Genomic DNA, 24,035 nt, shown 5'->3' with positions numbered 1-24,035 from the left:
CTTTATAATAGAGAGCAATGGCTGCAAAGTAGACATGCACAGGTAATAACTACATCCAGACAATGAAGGGAAATCTCCTTTCGATATACTGTGGGGTCAGCAAGCCACCGATCGCGATCAACAGGGTGTTCATGTGCAGCCAGCGGTTCGATCGAGGGAACACAGCCCACACACAGCCCTTCCTCCAGCCACCGCTCTCCTCTTCTCTGCAATGTGCAATCCTAGCAACCAATCACCAGCTTGTTAATGTAAAAAGTTAAATCCGTCAGATCCCGCCCCCACTCTCTATCCAGTACTGTGTGACTTCTCCCGTTCTCTGCTATACATCGGTGTTAGGTAGGAGAGTGCTACCTACACACTGCTGTGAAGGGGAGAGAGGACACTGCAATAGTAGAAGGGGCAGAGAACACTATAGTGGGGGGGTGGTGATGTGAATAGGGGCAGGACACTGCTATGGGGAGGCAGAGGACACTATTGTGAGGGGAATGATATAAAAGGAGAGTGGAGGACACTAGTGGAAATGGGGGGCACAGGACATTATGCTATGTTTTAATTGGGTGCGTGATAGTTTTTTTTTTTTTTTTAAAGGACAACCCCCCTCTCCCTGGGGATCTTTGATTTCCTCCATGTTGTCCAGGTAGATCTCAACCTCTGAAAGGTTGCCATACCTGATCTACTGGGACCAGATGAAGGGATAGAACCAAAATGTCCTGAATAAGGTGAAAAGCCAAAATCACCTTCGAAAAGGAAACTCTGTGCCTCAATGTCACTTGGTTTTATTTTATTTATTGCCGGTATTTATATAGAACTGACAATTTACACAGCAATTTACATATATATTGTACATTCACATCAGTCCGTGCCCTCAAGGAGCTTATCATGCAAGATGCCCAACTCACATGCATAACTACAAATACTAGGGCCAATTTAGACAGGAGCTAATTAACCTTAGAGCATGACTTTGGTGTGTGGGAGGAAACCAGAGTACCCGGAGGAAACCCACGTAGGCAAAGGCAGAACATGCCTCATGTTCTGAGATCTTACCCTTAGTACTCAGGACAATGGGTTCTGAAAATATCGTTCCTGGCACCAAGTGAAGTAGGTCTTCCATGTGCGATAGTAGACCTTAGGAGAAGTGGTCTTCATTGCTTTTAATATTGTGGGCAACCAAGAGGGAAAGACCCCTGTCCCTTAAGATCTGGGCTTCAAAACCCAAAGCCAGCAACTGTGAAGCAGGATGTTATACAGTCCTTGGGACAGAGGATTTAGTCATTCTGAAGATCCTGATCAGGTCACAGTACCCTTTGAGTGGGATCAATGCAGGCCACCCTGCAACTATTAGTGGAGCAAGAGCCAGAGGCAACAGCAAAACTGATCCTCTTATATTTGGGATCTGACATGTTGGAAATCAAACAGGAATAACGTACCTCTAATACAAGGAAAACTAACTGCTGCAAGCAGAAGAGGTTCAAAAGGCTGGAGAGGACCAGATCACCATATGCAGTAGCAAGAACTAATTAAGGTGAAACTGTTTGTTTTTTCTTGTAATAAGGGGAAATGATTTAAAGGTGTAACATCACACTGAATGGCAGGAGAAAGTGCATGTGCATACAACACACACAAGTTAGTGAGCAGAACTCATCTCCTCAGTGTATGAACCCTTTCCATGGAAACCAACGGTTTCAATAAAAGAAGCAGCTCCTAGTGCTCAGCCTACACATTAACGAGTCTTCAGAGATTGGATCAAACACCAGAAGCTGCGTCAGAACTCTGGACGTAAAAAAAAACTCTGCAACTAAGTATGGGCTGCACCTGCTTTGATGTTTAAAAGCGAACCATGTTGGAATTTCTTTTAAGAGAGCAATAGACAAGAGAGGAAGGGGAGTTCTATTGTCTTCTCAATGCCTATATTTCCAGACAACTGCTCCGCAACAGCACTGTTGCAGTAGGGCCCAACTCACTTTAATGGTGGTACTGCCTGCCGTGAGCAGCAGGGGGTACCATACCTCAGCAAAAGAGGGAGCAGTTGAGACACAGAAAAACCGCAGCTAAACCACAGGGCTTTACACCCTCCCCCCCCCCAATCACAAGTGTAAACAAGCCTTAACACAGTACAAAGAGGTTCAGGTATAGCCTCCAAAGCCATTGCTCCGGACAGCTGGAAAGATCAGCTTAAGCAGCGTGCATAAAGTCTTGAATGAAGAAAAAATAAACGAAAAGAAAATGTACCTGCTAATAAATGGTAAAGTTTTCTCTGGAGAAAAAAATTAAAAAAATTAAAAAAAAGACACCCATCTTCCTAGGACAATAGCAAAGAGCTTAGGCATGCTGAGTGTGAGAGGTGATATATCAGGCTGGTTACCTTTGATTGCCAGCGTCCAAACATACAAAAAAGTCTGTAAACTGGTGCACATCTAAACAAAACGCTGATACACTCACTGACAAGTCAGTGCTCTTAGAAGGCTTAAGGTGCAAATAAGAAAATGTATACATTTCTGTAAATATATGTGTATGATTATTATTTTTTTTAATCTGTCTGTGTGTCTCTTAAAGGCACAGTCCAGGTTTTTTTTTTTTTTTTTAATACTTATTTTTACACCTTCAAGTACAGTGGGTCTCACAAGCAGGATGAACTAATAGTACCTCTTGGGCCATGTGAAACACAGTAGTTCCATTAGGCATTGTTCCCCTTTAGTAAACATTCTAAAATTCACCTACAGCACCATCTGGTGGTAAACTCTGGTATTGTGGCACCTTCAGTCACACATTCAATTCTGGCAGATTCTGCAGGAAAAAACAGGCTTCACAAATTGCCAGTGAAAAATGCAAAGACGAGTGGAAAATATTCAACCAGATGCAGTCAATGTTCAAGTAATCAGACACCGCTATCCAAATACAATAGCCAGCGGGTGAGACTCTTCCATTTATGCTGTTTTAGTGATAATTGGTAGAATTCCCTAGTTAAGCTCATGGGGCTAGCTTAAAGTGGTTGTAAACCCCAAGATATACCCAGTGAAGCAACTGGCCTCAGGTTATACACAGAGATGAAACAAATCCTCAAACATAAGATATGCCAGTTTATCTGCAGTCTTCTCCTCAGTACAGCCATTTAAAGTGCTCAATTTATACAGCTTTCTGAGATGTCAGAAAAAAGGGGGCGGAGAGCTGAAGTTACACTCTGCAGAGCTCAGTGAGAAGAGCTCTGAGAGCTGATTGGAGAGAAGGGATACAACCCCCTTCACACATCACACAGGAAGATAGCTGTGGCTGTCAATCTGTTAGAGGTCCCTCCTGTCACCTTTTTTTTATCTTGGTGTCAAGAAAACTTGAAATGATTCATGCTTAAAGCAGAGAATAGAAGCAGCAGACAGAAATGATACTTAGTGCTCTGGATTGAGACAAGTCCACACTATAGAGCAGGGGTAGGCAACCTCGGCCATCCAGCTGTTTTGAAACTACAAGACCCATGAGACATTGCAAGACTCTGACAATCACAGCCATGAATCCAAGAGACAGAAGCATGATGGGATTTGTAGTTTCACCACAGATGGAGGGCCAAAGTTGCCTACCCTTGCTATAGCGATATAGGCTTTGTTCATATTTCACATCTGAGGTTTACAACCACTTCAAGTACTACAAAGGGACGTACATGAACATTTTAAGTGGTTGTAAAGACTTGTTTTAAAAAATAAATAATAAACATGTTATACTTTCTTGCTCAATGCAGTTGGTTTTGCACAGAGCAGCCTGGATCTTCCTCTTCTCGGGTACCTCGTTGCTGCTTCTGGCACCTCCCTCCTGTCAAGGGCCCCACCACAGCAAGTAGCTTGCTATGGGGGCACCCAAGCCAAGCTGCAGCTCCCTGTGGCCATTCAGATATGGAGCTGCCGTTCAGCCCCGCCCTCCTCTCCCCTGACTGGCTGACTTTATCAGCTGCAGGAGCTAATACTGGCTGAGACACATCAGCGGCGCTAAGAAAGAGTTCTGGATGGCCGGGGGATTCACAGACATCGCTGGACAGAGAGGGGGCTCAGGTAAGTATTAAGCAGTGCTGGGGTGGCTGCTACACACACACACACACAACTTTTTTTTTTATCTTAATGCATAGAATGCATTAAATGGGTTGTAAACCTTTGTGTTTTTTTCACCTTAATGAATCCTATGCATTAAGGTAAAAACTTCTGGCAGTGACCGGCCCCCGAGCCCCTCGGTTTTACTTACCTGAGCCCTATATTTCCCTCGGCAGAGATGCGCTGTCCCGGCTCTTGATTGGATAGATTGATAGCAGCACAGCCATTGGCTCACACTGCTGTCGATCAAATCCAATGACGCGGGTGCCAGGGGGCGTAGCAGAGTCCAGCATTTATGTCTATGGACGCCGAATACTAGACACGGGAGCATGCCCGCAAGGTAACCCCCCGGGAGAGCACTTCTCCTAGGGGGATATCTGATGAGGGCAGGAGCCGCGAGAGCCAAGGAGGGACCCCAGAAGAGGATGATCAGGAGCCACTGTGCAAAACGAGCTGCACAGTGGAAGTATGACATGTTTGTCATTTCAAATAAAAAAAAAAAGCAAGTCTTAGAATCACATTAAGCTAAAAAAATAAATTTTGACTCGATATACAAGAGATATCTTGATATACAAGTAGCATTCACAACCGAGTATGAAAAAGAAGAGATGCACCTATAAGTGTAGCAATATGGTTACATTTAATGAGGGTACAACATTTAGCAACATATTGCTACACTTAGAGGTGCCTCTCTTCTCTTTAAAACTCTGTAGCTTCTGCTGGATTTTGCTTCTAATCCCTTTGTGGATAGAAATTTTATGGTTACACAACCCGGTCACATTGCTATAATCTCTTTATATCAGGGGTGCCCAACCAGTGGCCCAGGGGCCACATGTGGCCCGCAGAGCCCTCTGATGTGGCCCACAACCTCCTGCTCTGGGATGGTGGTTTGACAAGAAGCAAGAAGCTGCAGAGTAGAGCCGCATAAGCTGATGCTTCCTGTATAGCGAGAACTCCTGTCACAATCAATACCAAATGCACTCTGTCTAGGACAGCAACAGCCGGGGGAAAACTGAATGGTAGATTTATATTAAAGGTTTATTTGTTACTGAAATCGGTGTATATATGGGCATATTTGTTCTTCAGTGGTTACTAGGCTGCTGTTAAACGAATCCTGCACATGCGGGTTACCTGCACTGATCCATAGACTTCTGTTATTACCTGTGGGTTTGGTGCACTTTCAGAAAGTGCACTATACCATCAGGATATAATAGAAGTCTATGACAAAGTGCAGCTAACCTGCAGGAAAGCCACAGGTGCACGTGGCGCATCAGTGTGAAAGCAGCCTTAGGACCCAATCGCACCCTCCATTCACCTCTATGTCCATTTATCCCTGCTTACCTTCAATCTGATATGCAAAAAAAGGGAAGGGGAACCGACCCTTCCATCGGATTGAATTGGAGGGCCCAAAGAGTAGCATGGGCTGTGTCCATATCCGTTCTGCATATGCAGCGTAGATACAGATCTGTCATCCGCCCATTACACTTATTTTGGCCTGCGACCGGTTACCAAGTTGCTTTAATGGCCCTCGCTCTTCAAAAGGTTGGCCACCCCCGCTTTATATGGACTATAAACTGAAGGCCCTATGAATTAATGGTTGTGGAATGAATCATTTTAGTTTCCATTATTTCTTGTGGGGAAATTTATTTTGCAGAAAAAAAAAAAAAAACCTCAAGAAAAAAATGCATCCCGTTAAGTTCTATGAATGTCTTCACACTGGTCTGTTACGGTGTTAAAAATCCTTCTTGCTGGATTTTTGGTGCATATTTGGCAAGTTACACAAACACACCTCCCCATTGAAACCATGGCAAAAATGCATCAAAATCGCACTAGTGATGCAATTAAGTCACATGACCTATGAAAAAATGCACCAAAAACACGATAGAATTGCTGCAAACTTGTGCGCGTTTTTATGGCGGCTATTAATCGGCACCTTTTTTTCTATCGGCAATATACAGATAACCCCATTTTCAACCGATATATCAGTACATCCCAAGGAATTCGCATTTTAGCACAAATTTCTCTTAAAAAAAGTTAATACAAAGTTAATAAAAACTTAATAAATTTTAATTCAAAATGCCAACCGCTCTTGCTCATCAACAGTTCATAGTTGAAGCTACCTCCTTTGCATCCGGAATAATAAATCTTAATCACAGGGTACCATTACCATTCTATCTTTATTTTAACCAATCCCTTAAAATTGCAAATTGGACAAAGTGACAGATATAGTGCCTATTGAACAGCAGGCAGAAAATACAAAATAACTATGGATGAAAGGTTTTTGAATATACAGTCAGGTCCATAAATATTGGGACATCAACACAATTCTAATCTTTTTTGGCTCTATATACTACCACAATGGATTTAAAATGAAACAAACAAGATGTGTTTTAACTGCAGACGTTCAGCTTTAATTTGAGGGCATTTACATCCAAATCAGGTTTACGGTGTAGGAATTGTATAAGTGCCCCCACTTTTTAAGGGACCAAAAGTAATGGGAAAATTGGCTGCTCAGCTGTTCCATGGCCAAGTGTGTGTAATTCCCTCATTATCCCATTTACAAGGAGCAGATAAAAGGTCCAGAGTTCATTTCAAGTGTGCTATTTGCATTTGGAATCTGTTGCTGTCAACTCTCAATACGAGATCCAAAGAGCTGTCACCATCAGTGAAGCAAGCCATCATTAGGCTGAAAAAAACAAAACAAACCCATCAGAAAGATAGCAAAAACATTAGGTGTGGCCAAATCAACTGTTTGGAACACCCATAAAAAGAAAGAACGCACCGGTGAACTCAAAAACCAAAAGACCCGGAAGACCACGGAAAACAACAGTGGTGGATGACCGAAGAATTCTTTCCCTGGTGAAGAAAAAACCCTTGTCAACAGTTGGCCAGACGAAGAACACTCTCCATGAGGTAGGTGTATGTGTGTCAAAGTCAAAAGTCAACAATCAAGAGAAGACTTCACCAGATTGAATACAGAGGGTTCACCAGAAGTTGTAAACCATTAGTGAGCCTCAAAAACAGGAAGGCCAGATTAGAGTTTGCCAAATATCTAAAAAAGACAGATGAGACCAAGATCAACTTGTACCAGGGTGATGGGAAGAGAAGAGTATGGAGAAGGAAAGGAACTGCTCATGATCCAAGGCATACCACCTCATCAGTGAAGCATGGTGGTGGTAGTGTCATGGGGTGGGCATGTATGGCTGCCAATAGAACTGGTTCTCTTGCATTTATTGATGATGCGACTGCTGACAAAAGCAGCAGGATGAATTCTGAAGTGTTTCAGGCAATATTATCTGCTCACATTCAGCAAAATGTTTCAGAACTCATTGGACGGTGATTCACAGTGCAGATGGACAATGGCCCGAAGCATACTGCAAAAGCAACCAGAGAGTTTAAGGGAAAGAAGTGGAATGTTATGCAATGGCCAAGTCAATCACCTGACCTGAATCCGATTGAGCATGCATTTCACTTGTGGAAGACAAAACTCAAGCGAAGAACTGGCAAGAACTGAAGACAATTGCAGTAGAGGCCTGGCAGAGCATCACTAGGGATAAAAACCCTGTGTCTGGTGATGTCTATGCATTCCAGACTTCAGGCTGTAATTGACTGCAAAGGATTTGCAACCAAGTATTAAAAAGTGAAAGTGTGATGGATGATTGTTAATCTGTCCCATTATTTTTGGTCCCTTAAAAAGTGTGAGGCACATATACAAACCAAACCATTCTAATTCCTACACCGTTCACCTGATTTGGATGTAAATACCCTCAAATTAAAGCTGAATGTCTGCAGTTAAAGCACATCTTGTTAGTTTCATTTCAAATCCATTGTGGTGGTGTATAGAGGCAAAATGATTAGAATTGTGTCAATGTCCCAATCTTTTATGGACCTGACTGTACCTTATACAGGATGCCAGGAATGTGCTATAGGCATATTTCCTCATTATTTTAAATTATAGTCACTTTAAAGGGGGGGATTTTAATGCAGTTTGAGAGCTCAGGGGTTAAGCCACATGTGAGGGAGTCTTGAAAAGCAGCAGGAAAGAATGAGAACTAGTGTCAGTAAGGTAGATTTGGGGGACAAGCTGTGAGCAAGTGCGACCTCTCTTGCAACTGAGACCCTTGCTGCTGAACCCCTAAGGCCTTTGCGGCACCCTGAGACCAGTGGGAACCCTAAACCCTGTGGGGAACTGGGAGCCTGGCGTTGAGGCCGTTGCATGCTTTATTGATACCAGGACTATGAACTGTATGTTTTACATTTTGCTGATTTTTGTTTGATTGTTTTGAGAGAAAAAAAAAAACAATAGTGGTTTGCTGGTGATCTTGAACCCTCCATATAACAATCTATATATCAGTATTTCTCCAACACTTATTTTCTTTTAAGATGTAATTTCTGGACTCAGATGTACATTGGCTAAAGAGCAACAGCTTATATAGCATAAGTGATTTAGGAAAAAACAATATATTAATCATGCATGCTTACCATTTCAGACTTGACTTTTTTCAATCCACGATTATCTATTTCAGTATCCTCGTTCTCTGTTTTTATAACACTCAAAGCACTTCCATTGTCTGTGGCAATGCCCCCACCCAGCTGCTCTACTGCAGTCCCCATAGCGTCTTGTACAGTTATACCCCGACCCCCCACTCCAGGGGGTGTCTGCAAAACTCCAAGGGATTCTTTCTCACCACTTGCCCCCGGTACCTCATTCTTGTCCTTTTTGGCCTTGCCACTTTCCTTTTTAGAGCTAGATGAGCTCCGGGCAGCCTTGCCAGATTTTTCTCCCACTTTTGAAGGGGTTACTGTGGAAGAGGGAATTCCTGAGCTGCCCACACCTTCTGCTGAACGTCCTGACACTTCTTTTTTACTTGCATCCCCTGCTGGGAAGAGTCCAGAAGAAGTCTGACTGCTCCTTCCTCCATCTTTGCTACTTTTACTCCTCTTTGACTTTGACTTTGACTCCTTGCTTTGGCCACTGGGCACAGGTGTCACAAACTTAATGTTATCGGGTAGAGTGGCCACTGCATTGGGGGCTGGCATGCCCACCTCTTTAGATCCTGACATTTCAAGCTTCTGCTGGTCTTTTTCTAAATCAGCATCCAAGTCAATAATTAGATTGCCCACACCGATGTCCCATTCATCACCACTATCATAGGTCTCCACAGGATTTGTGTCCAGACCTTTCCCTCCTGGTGCGCCACTGCTCAAGGACATCTTAAGTGTACACACCCTCCTGAGGCCTTGTAGTGTTCCAGGGGGTGATGCCGGCCTCCCTCCACTCCAGCCTGGACCTGGTGCAACGCTTTTACTAAAGGCCGGAACAAAAGGAGAAGATGTCCAGACTATACATGTAAAGCGTGTGGTCGAAGATGCAGCATTGTCACTGTAGACAGAAAGAAAACACAAGTTTAATTTATTACACTTTTTCAGGAAAAAAACAAGGACGGATAAACTATCGAAGAGCAGATGTTGTTTTCTTAAGCTTTGAACACAACTAACGAATTTTACAACTGGTAAATACATTCCTGCAAAAGAAAGGGTTTTTACATACCCCTTCAGCTGTGCTGATCTCTGCCATCTTCCTGAGATACAGTGGCTGAGAGATGTGCAGCATTCGTTACACTTCCAGGTGTGTCAGATGTTTGACCCCCCACTGCACTCTGTGGTTTCTTCCTCTAGCCCAGTGATGGGAACCTTGGCACCCCAGATGTTTTCAAACTACATTTCCCATGATGCTGTTGCACTCTTCAGGGTGGTTGAGCATCATGGGAAATGTAATTCCAAAACATCTGGGGTGCCAAGGTTCGCCATCACTGCTCTAGCCTCTACGTCACTACTGTTTCCTAAAGTGAGATAGTGACTGGAGAAGTAACCACCAAGTGCAGAAAGGGACCAAATTTGCAACAGTCCTGGAAGATTAACGAAGTGGCGTGTCAGGCAGTGGGAGGGGAATTAATGCTTTCTATGCAGAGATTTTTGTCTATACACAATATAAATGAATCAAGCATTCGAAAACTCATTAAAAATGCCAGCCCCCATCACCTGAACAAAATTAGCAGTACACCAGAAAAACAGCAGTGCCATTTATCATTTGATTTGACTGTTCCAAATCGCATCCTATTGTCGGCAATGGAATAGTTCAAATTGCTGCAATGACTTTGAAAAAGGTTCCTGTACCACTTTTTTGCCAATTTCATTGCGACTTGCATAGACTTCTGTTACCACTTAAAGCTGGGTTCCACCATAAAGGGGAACTTCCACTCATCGGAACCCTTCCTCCCCCTCCAGTGTCACAGTTGGCACCTTTCAGACAGGTATTTGCACCCACTTCCAGGTATAGACTCCCACGGGAGTCTATGCTTCTTCCTGTCCCGGCGCGCGCTGTCTACTGGGACACACACGGGTCCCAGAGACAGCGTGGACCATTAGTATTGCGCTGCACAACTCGCACATGCGCAGTAGGGAACCTGGAAGTGAAGCCGCAATGCTTCACTTCCTGATTCCCTCACTCAGAATGGTGGCGGCAGCTGCCGAAAACTGATCGATCTCGGCTGCCGATATCGCTGGATCCTGGGACAGGTGATTGTCCATTTATTAAAAGTCAGCAGCTGCAGTATTTGTAGCTGCTGGCTTTTAATAATTTTTTTTTTTTTACAGTGAAATCCCTCTTTAACCACTTTCAGACTAGACCATTTTGCTGGCTTAAGACCAGACCACTTTTTTCGGCACTGTGTCGCTTTAACTGACAATTGCGCGGTCATGCGACGTGGCTCCCAAACAAAATTGAAGTCTTTTTTCCCCCCACAAATAGAGCTTTCTTTTGGTGGTATTTGATTACCCCTGCGTTTTTTTTTTTTTTGCGCTATAAACAAAAATAGAGTGGCAATTTTGAAAAAAAAATGCATAATTTTTTACTTTTTGTTATAATAAATATCCCCCAAAAATATATAAAACAAATTTTTTTCCCCTCAGTTTAGGCCGATACGTATTCTACATATTTTTGGTAAAAAAAAACAAAAAAACAACAACACAATAAGCGATTGATTGGTTTGCGCAAAAGTTATAGAGTTTACAAAATAGGGGATAGTTTTATGGCATTTTTATTAATATTTTTTTTTTTTTACTAGTAATAGCGGCGATCAGCAATTTTTATTGTGACTGCGACAATGTGGTGGACACATCTTACATTTTTGACACCATAGTCATTTATACAGCAATCAATGCTATAAAAATGCATTGATTCCTGTGTAAATGACACTGACAGTGAAGGGGTTAACCAGGGGGTGGCAGTGTAGGGGTTAAGTGTTCCTAGGGGCGTGTTACTAACTGTGGGGGGCTGGGCTTTGTGTTAGTGAACACTGATCCCTGCTCCAATCACATGGAGCAGAGATGGGTGTCACTTGTTGCTAGGCAGAACGGGGAGATGCTGTTTACAACGGCAGCTCCCTGTTCAGCCACCCAGTGAGACGGGGTATCCCCAAGGCGATCGAGTCCTCGGAACCCGTGACCGGACTCACGGGGGTCCCGACCAGAACGCCGGCACGCACGCGATGGCAGGGCGGCATTTAAAAATGGACGTACCTGTACGCCAATATGCCTGCCCGTGCCATTCTGCCAACGTACATCGGCGTGCGCCAGTTGTGAACTGGTTAAGGACCAGCATAGTTTTGGAATTGACATGCTTAAAACAGGTTTTTTTTGCTAGAAAATTACTTAGAAACCCCAAACATATATATATATTTTTTTCAAACACCCTAGAGAATAAAATGGCAGCCATTGCAATACTTATTTTCACACCGTATTCGCGCAGCGGTCTTACAAGCGCACTTTTTTGGGGGAAAAAATCACTTTTTTAAACAAAAATATAAGACCGCAGTAAATTTTGTCCAATTTTTTGTTATATTGTGAAAGATAATGTTACGCAGAGTAAAATGGTACCCATGTCACACTTCAAAATTTTGCCCACTCGTGGAATGGCGTCAAACTTTTAACCTCAAAAATCTCCATAGGCAACTTTAGAAAATTAGACAGGTTGCATGTTTTGCGTAAAAAGGTCTAGGGCTAGAATTATTGCTCTCACTCTACCGATCATGGCGATACCTCACGTGTGGTTTGACCACCTTTTTCATATGCGGGAGCTACTCACATATGCATTCGCTTCTGCGCGCGAGCTCGTCGGGACGGGGTGTTTTAAAAAAATAAATAAATTGGGTCACTTTTATTCCTATTACAAGGAATGTAAATAGAAAAAAGCATGGCAGGTCCTCTTAAATATGAGATCTGGGGTCAAAAAGTCCTCAGATCTCATATTTGGACTAAAATGCAAAAAATAAAAATAAAAAATTGGCATTTGAAAAAATGACAAAAGAAAAATGTTCCTTTAAGAGGTATGGGCGGAAGTGACATTCTGACGTCGCATCCGCCCTCCTATGGTATGGAGACGGGTGGGGGCCATCTTAGCCTCACCCGTTTCCATACCCAGGACATGACAGGTCCCGATCGCCGTCGGTAGCGGCGGAGGGCGCGGGAGTGGCACCTCTTCTGTTGCCGATAACTGGGATCTCTCGCCGAATCCGCTGTGGAGACCACCATTATCATAAACACGACCACCTCCTGTAAAGATGGATATCTCGGTTGTGGCAGCAGCTTCCCCTCTTACTGAGATATGCCTCTTCAAAGTGCCGACGTATATGTACAGGAGGCGGTCGGCAAGTGGTTAAACAAAGTCGCAAGCAGCAATGAAACTGGAGGTGTCAAATCGCACTGGTCGGCGGCTTTGAAATCACTCTGAAAAAACAACTCGATTTCAAACCTGCACCAGCGTGAACCAAGGCTTAAAACAAAAAAATAGACTTGGTCCTGACTTTGAGGCAAGGATGAAATCACTGTCTTTTTGCTGCCTCTGAGGACAGCAAATTCCACAAGAAGGCATCCAAGCCCACTGCAGGACATTCTCACAGGATAAAAAGCGTCAGAATACTTGAACAATGTCTGCATCTGACTGGATGCAGGTGCTGTTTGGCTGATAATCTTCCGACAGGCTCCTTAGACACAAGAATATTTTGCATTATTTACAAAATGCAAAGCATTCTCTGAATGGCACCTATGCCAGATGGCCAACCTCCAGCATTCACAATGCAGGAAGGCTGCTGTTTAGCACTGAGCCTGGATGATAGTGAAGATCAGTGGACTAGGTGTGTCTAATAGAGTGATCTCCAGCTTTGAGGGAAATGCGACAGGTATGGTATATGCAGTTACATTGATCCAAGCTGGACCAAATGCCATTCTTGGAATTTTTCTTGAATGCACTCAGACTCACAATCATAACATTAAATGGTAGTTGGACATGAGACCCCAACCACCAGAAGTTATATTTTTATAAACTTGCTCATCTGGATTGAATTAAACTTGCAGGTTTGTACTTTTGAAGTAGAAAAACTAGGTATTCCTAACATTACTAGGGGTGAGGGTATAGTGGCCAAGTAACTCAAAGCTAACTAAGCAATTTTTCTCTGACACAGGTCTATCCAGGAAGTGCATATACCATTGTGTTCATAAGTTTATATACCATGGCAGAATTTACGATTTCTTTGCCATTTTTCAAAGAAAAATATTTCTTTCATTCATGGTTAGTGGGACGAACCCTGACCCTTAACGGTACTTAAGGTCAAACGCCTTTCTTCTACAGATTGTTAGAAAGAAAGAAAAGCTCCCACCCACATATTTCTGCGGGTGCCACTTCCTGGCTTCACACCAGGCAAAAATATATTTTCAAGTCCTGTAATTGAAGTTCCCTGAAGCTGGCTTCCAGGGGCTCAACAAAGCTGAGATACAGGAATCAAGACCATCAGGTCCCACTGGACCGGGAGTGTCCAAAAGCAGTAACCCCTGCAAGACCCGCTATGTCTGCGTACCAAACCCCATTGGGCTAATTCGGCAAACACTAATATTAGTGTTACCACCTTACAGATTCTTCGCAAAGGACGTGTCAGAATCCAAAACCATGAAAAAAAAAAAAATCATCAAATAAGGGAGAACCAGACCTTAAGGTGCTACCAGTACATGTACCACCATTGGCAGTGGAACTCTTGTCTCAGACACACACACCCGTCCCAACCGTTGTAAGAACTTGGAATCTAGTAGATCCTCCTGCAGAGTTCCCCTTGACCCTATCCTATACCTGGAGTATGTATTGGCAATGGAGACAGCACTTGTACTGTCCCAGAAAGAATGTGGTTCACCTCCCTGGTGGTTGAGATTATAATATATATTAGGGGTGCACAGAACGTGTTTTTTAGTGCCAAAACCGATACCGAAAAAGAAAAATACATTAAGGCCGAAAACCGAAAATGACCAATGCCGAAGCTTTTTTTTAAATAAATATATTTTTATACAGGAGATGGTCAGGGACTGCGGACATGGCACAGGAGATGGTCAGGGACTGCGGACATGGCACAGGAGATGGTCAGGGACTGCGGACATGGCACAGGAGATGGTCAGGGACTGCGGACATGGCACAGGAGATGGTCAGGGACTGCGGACATGGCACAGGAGATGGTCAGGGACTGCGGACATGGCACAGGAGATGGTCAGGGACTGCGGACATGGCACAGGAGATGGTCAGGGACTGCGGACATGGCACAGGAGATGGTCAGAGACTGCGGACATGATACACGAGATCAATGCAGCCTGCCTGTGTCCCCAGTGCAGTCAGCCTATGCAGGGGAAGAGAGGAGAGCCGCCACCAGGTTGACTAGAGCCCGGGTGTGTTCCCTGCCGCACGCCGTCACATATAGCCCCTCGCCCTTGTCTGGGGAATTTTGATAGACAGATCACCCGTCTTAGGATTGGACAGGTGATCCTTTTATCAAAGTGCCTGGACAAAGAGGAGGGGCTGTACGTGACGGCGCATGGCGGGGAACACACAGCTACTGAAATGAAAGCTGTGATGTTCCCAGGGCTCTAAACAACCTAGTGGCGGGGGCTTTCCTCCCTCTTCTGCACTATACGACACCCCCGTAATGGGTGGCACCAGGGGCGGGAGGCAGACCCCGCTCCATTCTCAGATCCATTAATCAGCCTTTTTTTTCTTTCGGCAACAAAGGCCATTTTCGGCCGATATGTTTCGGAAGGGCTGAAATTTTGGTTTATAAATATATGCAGAGGCATTTTCAGATTGAACCTACAAGGGGTTTGTCTTATAATCCAGAACAAGGCATACTGGCCAAAAATTCCAAGCTATTGGACAGTATTTTCTCCTGCGAAGACCAAGCCCACTGAACTGTAGTCAGCTTTAAAGCGGGAGTCCGCCGGGAGATCCGCCGTTTTTTTTTTTTTTAAAAGCCAGCAGCTACAAATACTGCAGCTGCTGACTTTTAAAATAAGGACACTTAACCGCCCAGCGCGCCCGCGATGTCAGCACCCGAAGCCGATCTCTCTATCGTCTCTCGGGTGCTGCCGCCGCCATCTTGAGTATGGGAATCAGGAAGTGGAGCCTTTCGGCTTCATTTCTCGATTCCCTACTGCGCATGCGCGAGTCGCGCTGCGCAATAAGGATGGTCCCGCTGCCTCTGGGATCCATGTGTTTCCCAGCAGGCAGCGGGGGACTTTCGGAAAGGGGCGTAATCTACGCCCCTTTCCGCAGATAGCTATGCCGGAAGTGGGTGCAGATACCTGTACTGTACAGGTACCTGCACCCCCCTCCCCCCTGAAAGGTGCCAATTGTAGCGCCGGAGGGAGGGAGGATTCCAATGAGTGGAAGGTCCACTTTAGGGTGGACCTCCGCTTTAAGTCAGCTTAGAGGAACTGGCATCAGTGGTTATTTTCCAAATTCCTGAAAAGGAAGAATATCAAGTATCAATCTATGCTCTGCAACACCCTGGAAACAGAGCCTTCTGGCAATGCAATGCCTGGATCCTTAAGTTCCTGACAGAGAATGAACCTCTACCAAGACCTTGAGTAGGGCTGTATGTAGAGAACATTCTTTGACCTAAACACAGCTTCCTCCTGTAGAAATATATTGAAGGAACTCCTGGAATTGACTGCTTCTTGAGCCAAGATTGAGCTAAAAGAATATTGAGGTGTCTTCAGCAAGCCCAGCAATTGGACTAGATGCTTTGAGAATCCTCCAGAGCTGTGGCCAACCCAAAGGCAAGATTCACAAAAAAAAAAAATGGCTTTCCACTGCAATTACAGAAATCTTTGATGAACCTGTGAAGATGAGGATTTATAGATAAACATGGACTCATGGAAGTCATCACTGATCCATCTACCCATCTAAAAACAGAATGATGTTCAGCGGGTTGAGATCTTAAGATAGACTTCATGTTCCTTTTTGAGTGGAACAAACCACCTCAGAGACTGCCCTAAGTCTTACTGGCCTGAGATACTCTAAAAAAAAAAACAACAGCCTCAGATGCTTCCCCTACCCCGGCGGGGAATAGCTTACAGCATCTGGTATCCCCGGGCAGTCTCCCATCTGTATACTAACCAGGATTGTTCCTGATTAGGCTTCAATCAACCAAGATCAGGCATGAACAAGGTGATGTGGTCGCAGTCTGAGAAAAATTAATGCACCAGGACATACTGAAATGCCAAACACCACAGTGGTTCAGATGCACCCGAAACTACTGTCCATCAGGGGATGTGGATACCTGCCAGATAACTGAACTTGAGCGGTGCTCCTGCTTCCCCCAGCTGCCTCTCTTTTCTGGAACCATTTAACTGGTATAACAGGTAACCTAATAAAAACAGTCCTCCAAGGATGCAGGCCTAAAATAATGTTGGTTTACCTCTATGCAAGCCCTTAGGTATGCAAGTACCTAGGCATGAAAACATGCAGGTATACAAGCACTCTTGCCATTCATGTATGTGGTACAGGGTCAATACGCTCATACGGATGCACCCTCAGGCAAACAAGCACCCAAGCAAATAGGGCCATATGCATGTAGTCCTATGTAAAGAAGTACATAGGTAAATAGTCCCAGAGAAAACAAGTACATATGTATACAGCTTAATTTAATAAACATATGTATGCAGTACAAATGAAAACATGCTAGCATGTGTTTAGCCAATATGCTTCTATGGAAGCATTTGTTTATGTAAAAATGCATTTGGCCAAAATATGAAAGTGTGCGCTGTATACACGCATTCATGCAACACGTGCCCATGGAAACAAGCATTCTAGCAATAAGCAAGCATGCATTTATGAAACATGTTTATGCAATACGTATCTATGTAGACATGTATAAACTTGCATCTTTAAGTTATCATACATCGTTATGCGATCATGTATCTTTATATGATCCAGCATCTATATGCGATTCAGCATTTTTATGCGATCCAGGGTCTTTATATGATCAAGCATCCTTATGCGATCATGCAGCTTTATGCAACCATGGGGGCTATTCACCAAAGGCAAAAATCGCACCACAAGCGTACTGCAAGTGCACTTTGAACTAAAGTCGCCGTAGAGCCGAGGAAGATATGCAAGAAAATTAAAAAACGGTATTTCAGCTTGCACATGATTGGATGATAAAATCAGCAGAGCTTCCCCTCATTTCAGATCTACCCCTTAGATTTAGAGAGAATCCAAGTGCACCCGCAGTGCAAAGTGGATTCAACCTCCTCCAACAACCCCCAAGTATCCTTATGTGAATATGTATAACCGTGTATATCCAAGCAAACATGTATAATCATGTATCTTTATGCAATCAAGCATCTTTATGCGATAAAGCATTTCTATGTGACCACGTATCTTTATGTGATCATGTAAAATCATGTATATGTACACAAACATGCCTAAACACGCATCTTTATGCGACCATGTATCTTTATGTGATCATGAATAATCATGTCCATTTATATAAACATGTCCAAACATGTATCTTTATGTAAGCATTAATAACCATGCATCTCTGTGCGATTATGCATTCTGTGCAACCATGAACATGTATCGTTATGCAAACATGTAAATTCTTGTACATTTATGCAAACATGAATAAACATGCAACGTTGTGCATCCACGCATGCTTAAGCAACCATGCATTCTGTGCAACCATGATCATGTATCTCTATGCAAACATGTATCATGTATAACATGACAAAAACATGCGTCTTAGTGCAATTATGTATCCTTGTGCAACCGTGCATTTTTAACAACCGTGCATTCCAGCAACCGTGCATTCCAGCAGGTTTCCAAAGAACCTGCTTAACTGAAGTTGGACCCAACTAGACCTGCAGGATTTAGCCAAGCACATATTCACTATACTGGAGATACATCTCCTTAAAAATGCATTCATGCTCACGTTTTCCCAAATGTGTATATTTAAACATGCATTTAAGCAACAAGATTGCAAGCATTTATACGCTGCACTTGCTTATAGAGCAGTCAACACTTTACAGTGAACTGCTAACCATCCAGGGGTGTTTTAACTTCTAGTTGCACAGTCCCCCCCCGGATAAGCAGTAAATATGCAGCATATAATCATGACTTGTCTTCACATAGTTCTCCCATAGTGAGTACTCACACTTTGTTAGTATCTTTAGGCTGCTGCTGTGTCTCCAGAGGCTTACTGAACCTGTTGCCACATGTCATGGCCACGCTTCCACTTCCTGCCTATATAAAAAATAGGCCATACTGAGCGTCCCTCTTTTTTTTTTTTTTTTTAAAGAAAGTGAAACTGCAAACTAATGCAGACTAGAGCTGCCACGACGCGTCGACGTAATCGACTACGAAAATTTGTCGACGTGCGTAAATGGCGTCGACGCGTCACGCACGTGTCATCTCGCGGGTAAATGGCGGTAATGGCGGCGGCAGCTGCTGCTCCTGCTCCCACTCCCACTCACGGGAATGTGGAAAAAAGTTCCGGTGCAGCACGAAAATCCAGACCACGACTTTCAAAGGTATGGGAATTCTTTAAACAGAGGCCAGATAAAATGGTCCTTTGTTCCCTCTGCAAAACCGAACTAGCGTACCACGGCAGCACTACTGCGATGCACGAGCACCTCAGAAGAAAACATCCTGGCGCACTACGGCCTCAAACGGACGAGCCATCTTTGTAAGTACTTACTACTTACTTACTAGTATTTTGTTCATTTTGGGAGTAATTTGTGGTCAATATTTATTAATATATTATTGCTCATGCTGCTACTGCTAGTAAGTAAGATACATCATTATTAGTGCATGCTCAGGGGCCAGGGGTATTTGTTGCTGTGCTGCTTTGCTAATTTCTTTTTAGTGGCCATCTCATGTTTTTTTTTTAATGTTTCACATTCACAAGGCACTTTTTGCACTGCAGCCGTCTTGCTGATCTGGGGATCCCTCAGGGCATGGTTTGACAACTTCCTGCAATGTATGAGCTGAGAGAAGAGATGCCATGCTTTTCTTCCAATACACAGAGCAGCAACAATATAATATTAATTTAATTGCAGACATTTACTACACTACCCGTGCCCTCTTTTAAATATGCAGTACAAGTACATTATTAGCAGCATTGAGCATTCATGTTGGTTAAACTTGGTTCAGGTTCCTAAATGTTAATTATTATTGTGTCTTTTTTTTTTTTTTTTCTCAGGAAGAGGCAAAGCTGTGTACAGGAGTTCTTCTTCCATAAAAAGGATGTCACTGTTTGCTCACCCCAAATGGCCGTTGCATATACCAATAGCATACTCAACATGATTGTAAAAGATATGAGACCAACTTCCATTGTAGACGGTCAAGGATTTCGTGAGATGATCAACACGTTTTACCCAGGATACACACTTCCCTCCAGGTCCCATTTCACTAAGCTGATGGAGAAGAAATATGAGGAGAATTTTGAAAGATTGAAAGCATCACTCAAAAGATGTGAAATCAAAAATATCTCTCACCACAGACGCATGGACCAGCATTGCCACAGAGGCATACTTGGGTGTCACATGCCACTTCATCAATGAAGACTGGAATCTTACATCGTACAATCTGACCACTATGCCACTTGAAGATCGGCACACAGCTGAAAACATTGCTAACTGGGTGGAAAAAGCAGCTGAAAAGTTTGAGATATCCATGGCCAATGTAAATGTAGTTGTCCATGATAACGCTGCAAATGTTGTCGCTGCTCTGCGTATTTTGGAAGAAAAGCATGGCATCTCTTCTCTCAGGTGTGCTGGTCATACATTGCAGTTAGTTGTCAACCATGCCCTGAGGGATCCCCAGATCAGCAAGACCCTGAGGGCTGCAAAGTGCCTTGTGGAACATTTAAAAAAAAGTGAGCTGGCCACTACAAAGCTTAAAGCAAAGCAGCAACAAATGGGTACCCCTGAGCACACACTAATAAATGATGTATCCGTAAGATGGAACAGTACTTTACACATGATCAGCCACCTGCTTGAACAGAGGTGGCCGGTGACTGCAACTCTTTCTGATCCTGATGTCACACCACGAGGGAAGCGCTTCCTAGATTTAAAACATGATCAGTGGAGCTTACTTGAGTCCTGAAGCCATTTGAGTGTGCTACTGTTTTCTTGAGTGGAGAGTCCTATGTGACTGCTTCTGCTCTACCTCCTCTGGTAAAGGGCCTCCAGAAATCCATACAGAGCACAAATTTGCGAGACAGCAGCAGTTAAAGCTTTCCAAAGTGTTGCTGCACAGGAGATGACATCAAGATGGGAGCGGGAAACTAAATTCAGAGATGATGGTGGAGAAAATATATGTCTTATTGCAGCAGCCCTGGACCACAGATTCTGCAAACTAAAATTCCTGCCAGCAGAGGACAGTTTAAAAGTTCACCTCAAGGTCCAAGCTCTTGTTCTTGAAGTGAAAAGAAGATACGAGGAAGAGCAAACGCAACATCGATGTGAGGAACAACGGTCAACCAGTGCAGACATGAAATTTTCTGAGAAGAGGCAAGTGTCTCTGTTAGACACTTTGCTCGGTTCTTCAGATTCAGATGACCACCACAGTAATGGCGAGGATGACACTGGTCACATCCAAGATCAAGAAACCCACAGTGAAGTTGTGCGGAATGAGATACACATGTATTTCAGTGAGCAGGCTATTCTAAAGGAAGAAAATCCGCTGAAATGGTGGAAGGAAAATGAAAAGAGGTTTCCCATCTTGGCCATGCTGGCAAAGAGTTACTTGTCTGTGCCTGCAACATCAACCCCATCTGAAAGGCTTTTCTCAATTGCTGGCAACATTGTGACTAAAAAAAGAGCAAGCCTAACATCAGAGCATGTTGATATGCCAACCTTCCTCCATTGCAATGCTAAAATATAGCATTGTAATGGAGGAAGTAACACAGGCCCCCAACCTTTTGCACTTGTCATGACTGTGTTGTGTTCTTGTTGGGCTGTATTAGTGTATTTATGTTGAGATGGCTCATGGCTGCCTTCAGTGTTGTATTGGCCATATTTTTGCACAGCCACAGTGTTGAGCAGTGCTTTTGGTGGGCTTGGTTCCTCCTTGCTTCCTTCCTTGAAAACTATTACCTCCTCAGGTATGTTTTACATTACAATTAAAAGTAACACACCACAAAAATACTGCTCAATCAGCACTCTGACTCTACAATAACACTATATATTCAATCATCAATGATTACAATTACATAGTGTTATTGTATGTTGACCAGCATTTTTGTGGTGTTAAACAACACTTTAGGTCAAGAGGCATAATGCCATATAAATTCTGCCTAACACTTTGCAAAAGATGCATTCTGAAGGCATTATGTGTGGTTGAGTAGTAAGGTAACACACAATGCCTTCAGAATGCATCTTTTGCAAAGTGTTAGGCAGAATTTATATGGAATTTTCATGCCTCATGCCCTAAAGCATTACCTTTTTATTTTTGGGCACTTTATTTTGGTATATTATGTCTTTCATGTGTTTTGTACACACTACACAGTGTTGAGCATGAGCAGCAGTGCAGAGCAGCAGTGCTTTTGTAGCATTTTTATATGGCATTTTTTTTAATGCTTCAGGCTCTGAATAAATGGCAATGGCATAACCATTATTCGTGCCTGATGGTAAAGTGTTGTTTACATTTTATTTTTGGCACTTTTTTATACTGTAAAAACTTTACCACATTGAAGTACTTTTTGGAAAAAATGTAATAAAAGTTGAAATATTATATTTAGAAGTTGTACGTATCATTTTTTGTAAAGTTATCCAAAGGATTATTATCTAATCACAAAAATAACACACTAGATTCATAAAAAAAAAAAAATAATAATAATCGGATAGTCGTTGACTAATCGAAAAAATAATCGATAGATTAGTCAACAGACAAATTAATCGTTAGTTGCAGCTCTAATGCAGACTTAGCATTCCTGCTGCAGGACTCTGAACATAACAGTCCAATCTTCACCCATCATGGGGAACTTTGTCATAAAAAGACCTTCAAAGAAAGGGACCCCCTTAATCTGGGGTCCACTCTCCTGGACCTGTATAGCACCCTGCAGAAAAGCACCATGGTCAGAACAAACACTGCAAAGGTTTCCATTATGCAGGGACCAGCATCATAAGGCTGCATTACAGGCAAAACCTCCCTCAAGGAATTTTCTCTCCTTCACATGAGGCTCGGGTAACATCCATTTTAGCCTTCATGCCATCTGAATTAGGACTTAAACGATTAATCAATATTATCACTAATAATCGATATTGAAAATCGTTGTTAACGATTTTCATTATCGATTAGTTGATCCACACCATGCGATCCGCCGAGCAGGCCGCGGCCTTAGGAAAGGTCGCTGCTTCGGCCTAGCTCCGTAGCTGGCGGCCATCTTGGTACACCCGGCGGCGGCGAGCCGCTCTCTGACGTCACCCCCCAGCGCGTTGTTCAGCCTGCGTCAGCCCAAGTGAAGGAATTCTGGAGGAGTCACGCTGGATGCCTTGCCTGCCCTCATTCAAAACTTCTTTTATGCAGGTACCACTACATTTATTACCTAATCTAACCTAATCACTAACTACTATCTATTGGATAGTAGTTATTATCTAATCCTATCTAAGCCTTTCCACTTGCTCGGCACAGCCACATTGTTGATTTAAATAAAAAGGTACAACACTATCTCTCCCCCCCCAATAAAATGCAGCTTATTACAAGCATAAAAACATAGCATATCACTGACGATTTGCGCCAATAGGCATCCCGGGACTCATCACGGCAGTCTGTTTGGAGGAACTTTGATCGGTGGTGAGCTTGGAGCAAATCATCAAGCCCTCGCCGGGCTGCTTTCCAGCGCTGCCGTGATTGGAGGTTGTGCTCTGCACATGCGTGCATCCATCTCCCGGCTTCGGGGTGCCCTTCGCTCCATTTGGAGGAGTCGGCCGAGTCACTTGTGGTGGGTCCGGACTGAGACTCCGCCCCACACCACCCCGGCACACCGAGGAGGAGCCGCTGTAACCATGAAGGGGTGAGAAAACCCAATACACCAGAGGGGAGGACTGAGAGGAGGTGGGGCAGTGACACCATGTGAGAGGGGAGGAATGCGCCATCTATACTGGGGGGGACGTGTGTGTGTGTGTGTGTGTGTGTGTGTGTGTGTGTGTGTGTGTTTCTCCCCTTTTTCAAGTTTTTTTTTTTTATACGATTAATCGAAAAAATAATCGACCGATTAATCGATTATGAAAATAATCGTTAGTTGCAGCCCTAATCTGAATGGATCCGATCATAACACCCTTTACTGGGATATCATTACGTTTTGAAGAGCTTCAAACAGCCACAGCCATCACATTCAAGACACTGGTGAAAATACTGAGGTATTTCCTATATGGGAGGGGTTATATAAGGGGAAACTTTCTGTCTATTGGTTGCCACTGTTCAGTCACCTATAGGTGGCGTACAACCGAGATAGTCATTATTATGGTGCTCTGTGCCCCATGATGTACGATAAAGAAAAGCCCATTACTATGCAAATGCCACAAAGTATCCCATTTATAATATGCCAAACAGCACAGAGACGAGCCTCAAACCTTCTGGCACAAAGT

General features: G+C 43.6%; 1 protein-coding gene across 4 annotated transcripts in view; it reads right to left on the bottom strand.

The window, feature by feature from the left end:
• ZNF609 (zinc finger protein 609) overlaps positions 1-24,035 on the bottom strand; it is a 183,859-nt gene that overhangs the window by 109,912 nt on the left and 49,912 nt on the right. For all 4 annotated transcript variants that reach the window (XM_077472283.1, XM_077472282.1, XM_077472285.1 and 1 more), the window contains one exon: positions 8,553-9,453. In XM_077472283.1, the coding sequence (XP_077328409.1) occupies positions 8,553-9,284 (732 nt within the window). In that variant the 5' untranslated portion in view covers positions 9,285-9,453. The remainder of the gene's footprint in view (positions 1-8,552; positions 9,454-24,035) is intronic.

The sequence above is a fragment of the Lithobates pipiens genome, unplaced genomic scaffold (genome assembly GCF_037356315.1).
Source record: "Lithobates pipiens isolate NorthernLeopardFrog02 unplaced genomic scaffold, aLitPip1_a1.2 Scaffold_8, whole genome shotgun sequence".
In the NCBI taxonomy this organism is placed as follows: Eukaryota; Metazoa; Chordata; class Amphibia; order Anura; family Ranidae; genus Lithobates; species Lithobates pipiens.
This window is presented reverse-complemented; position numbering and strand designations above follow the sequence as displayed.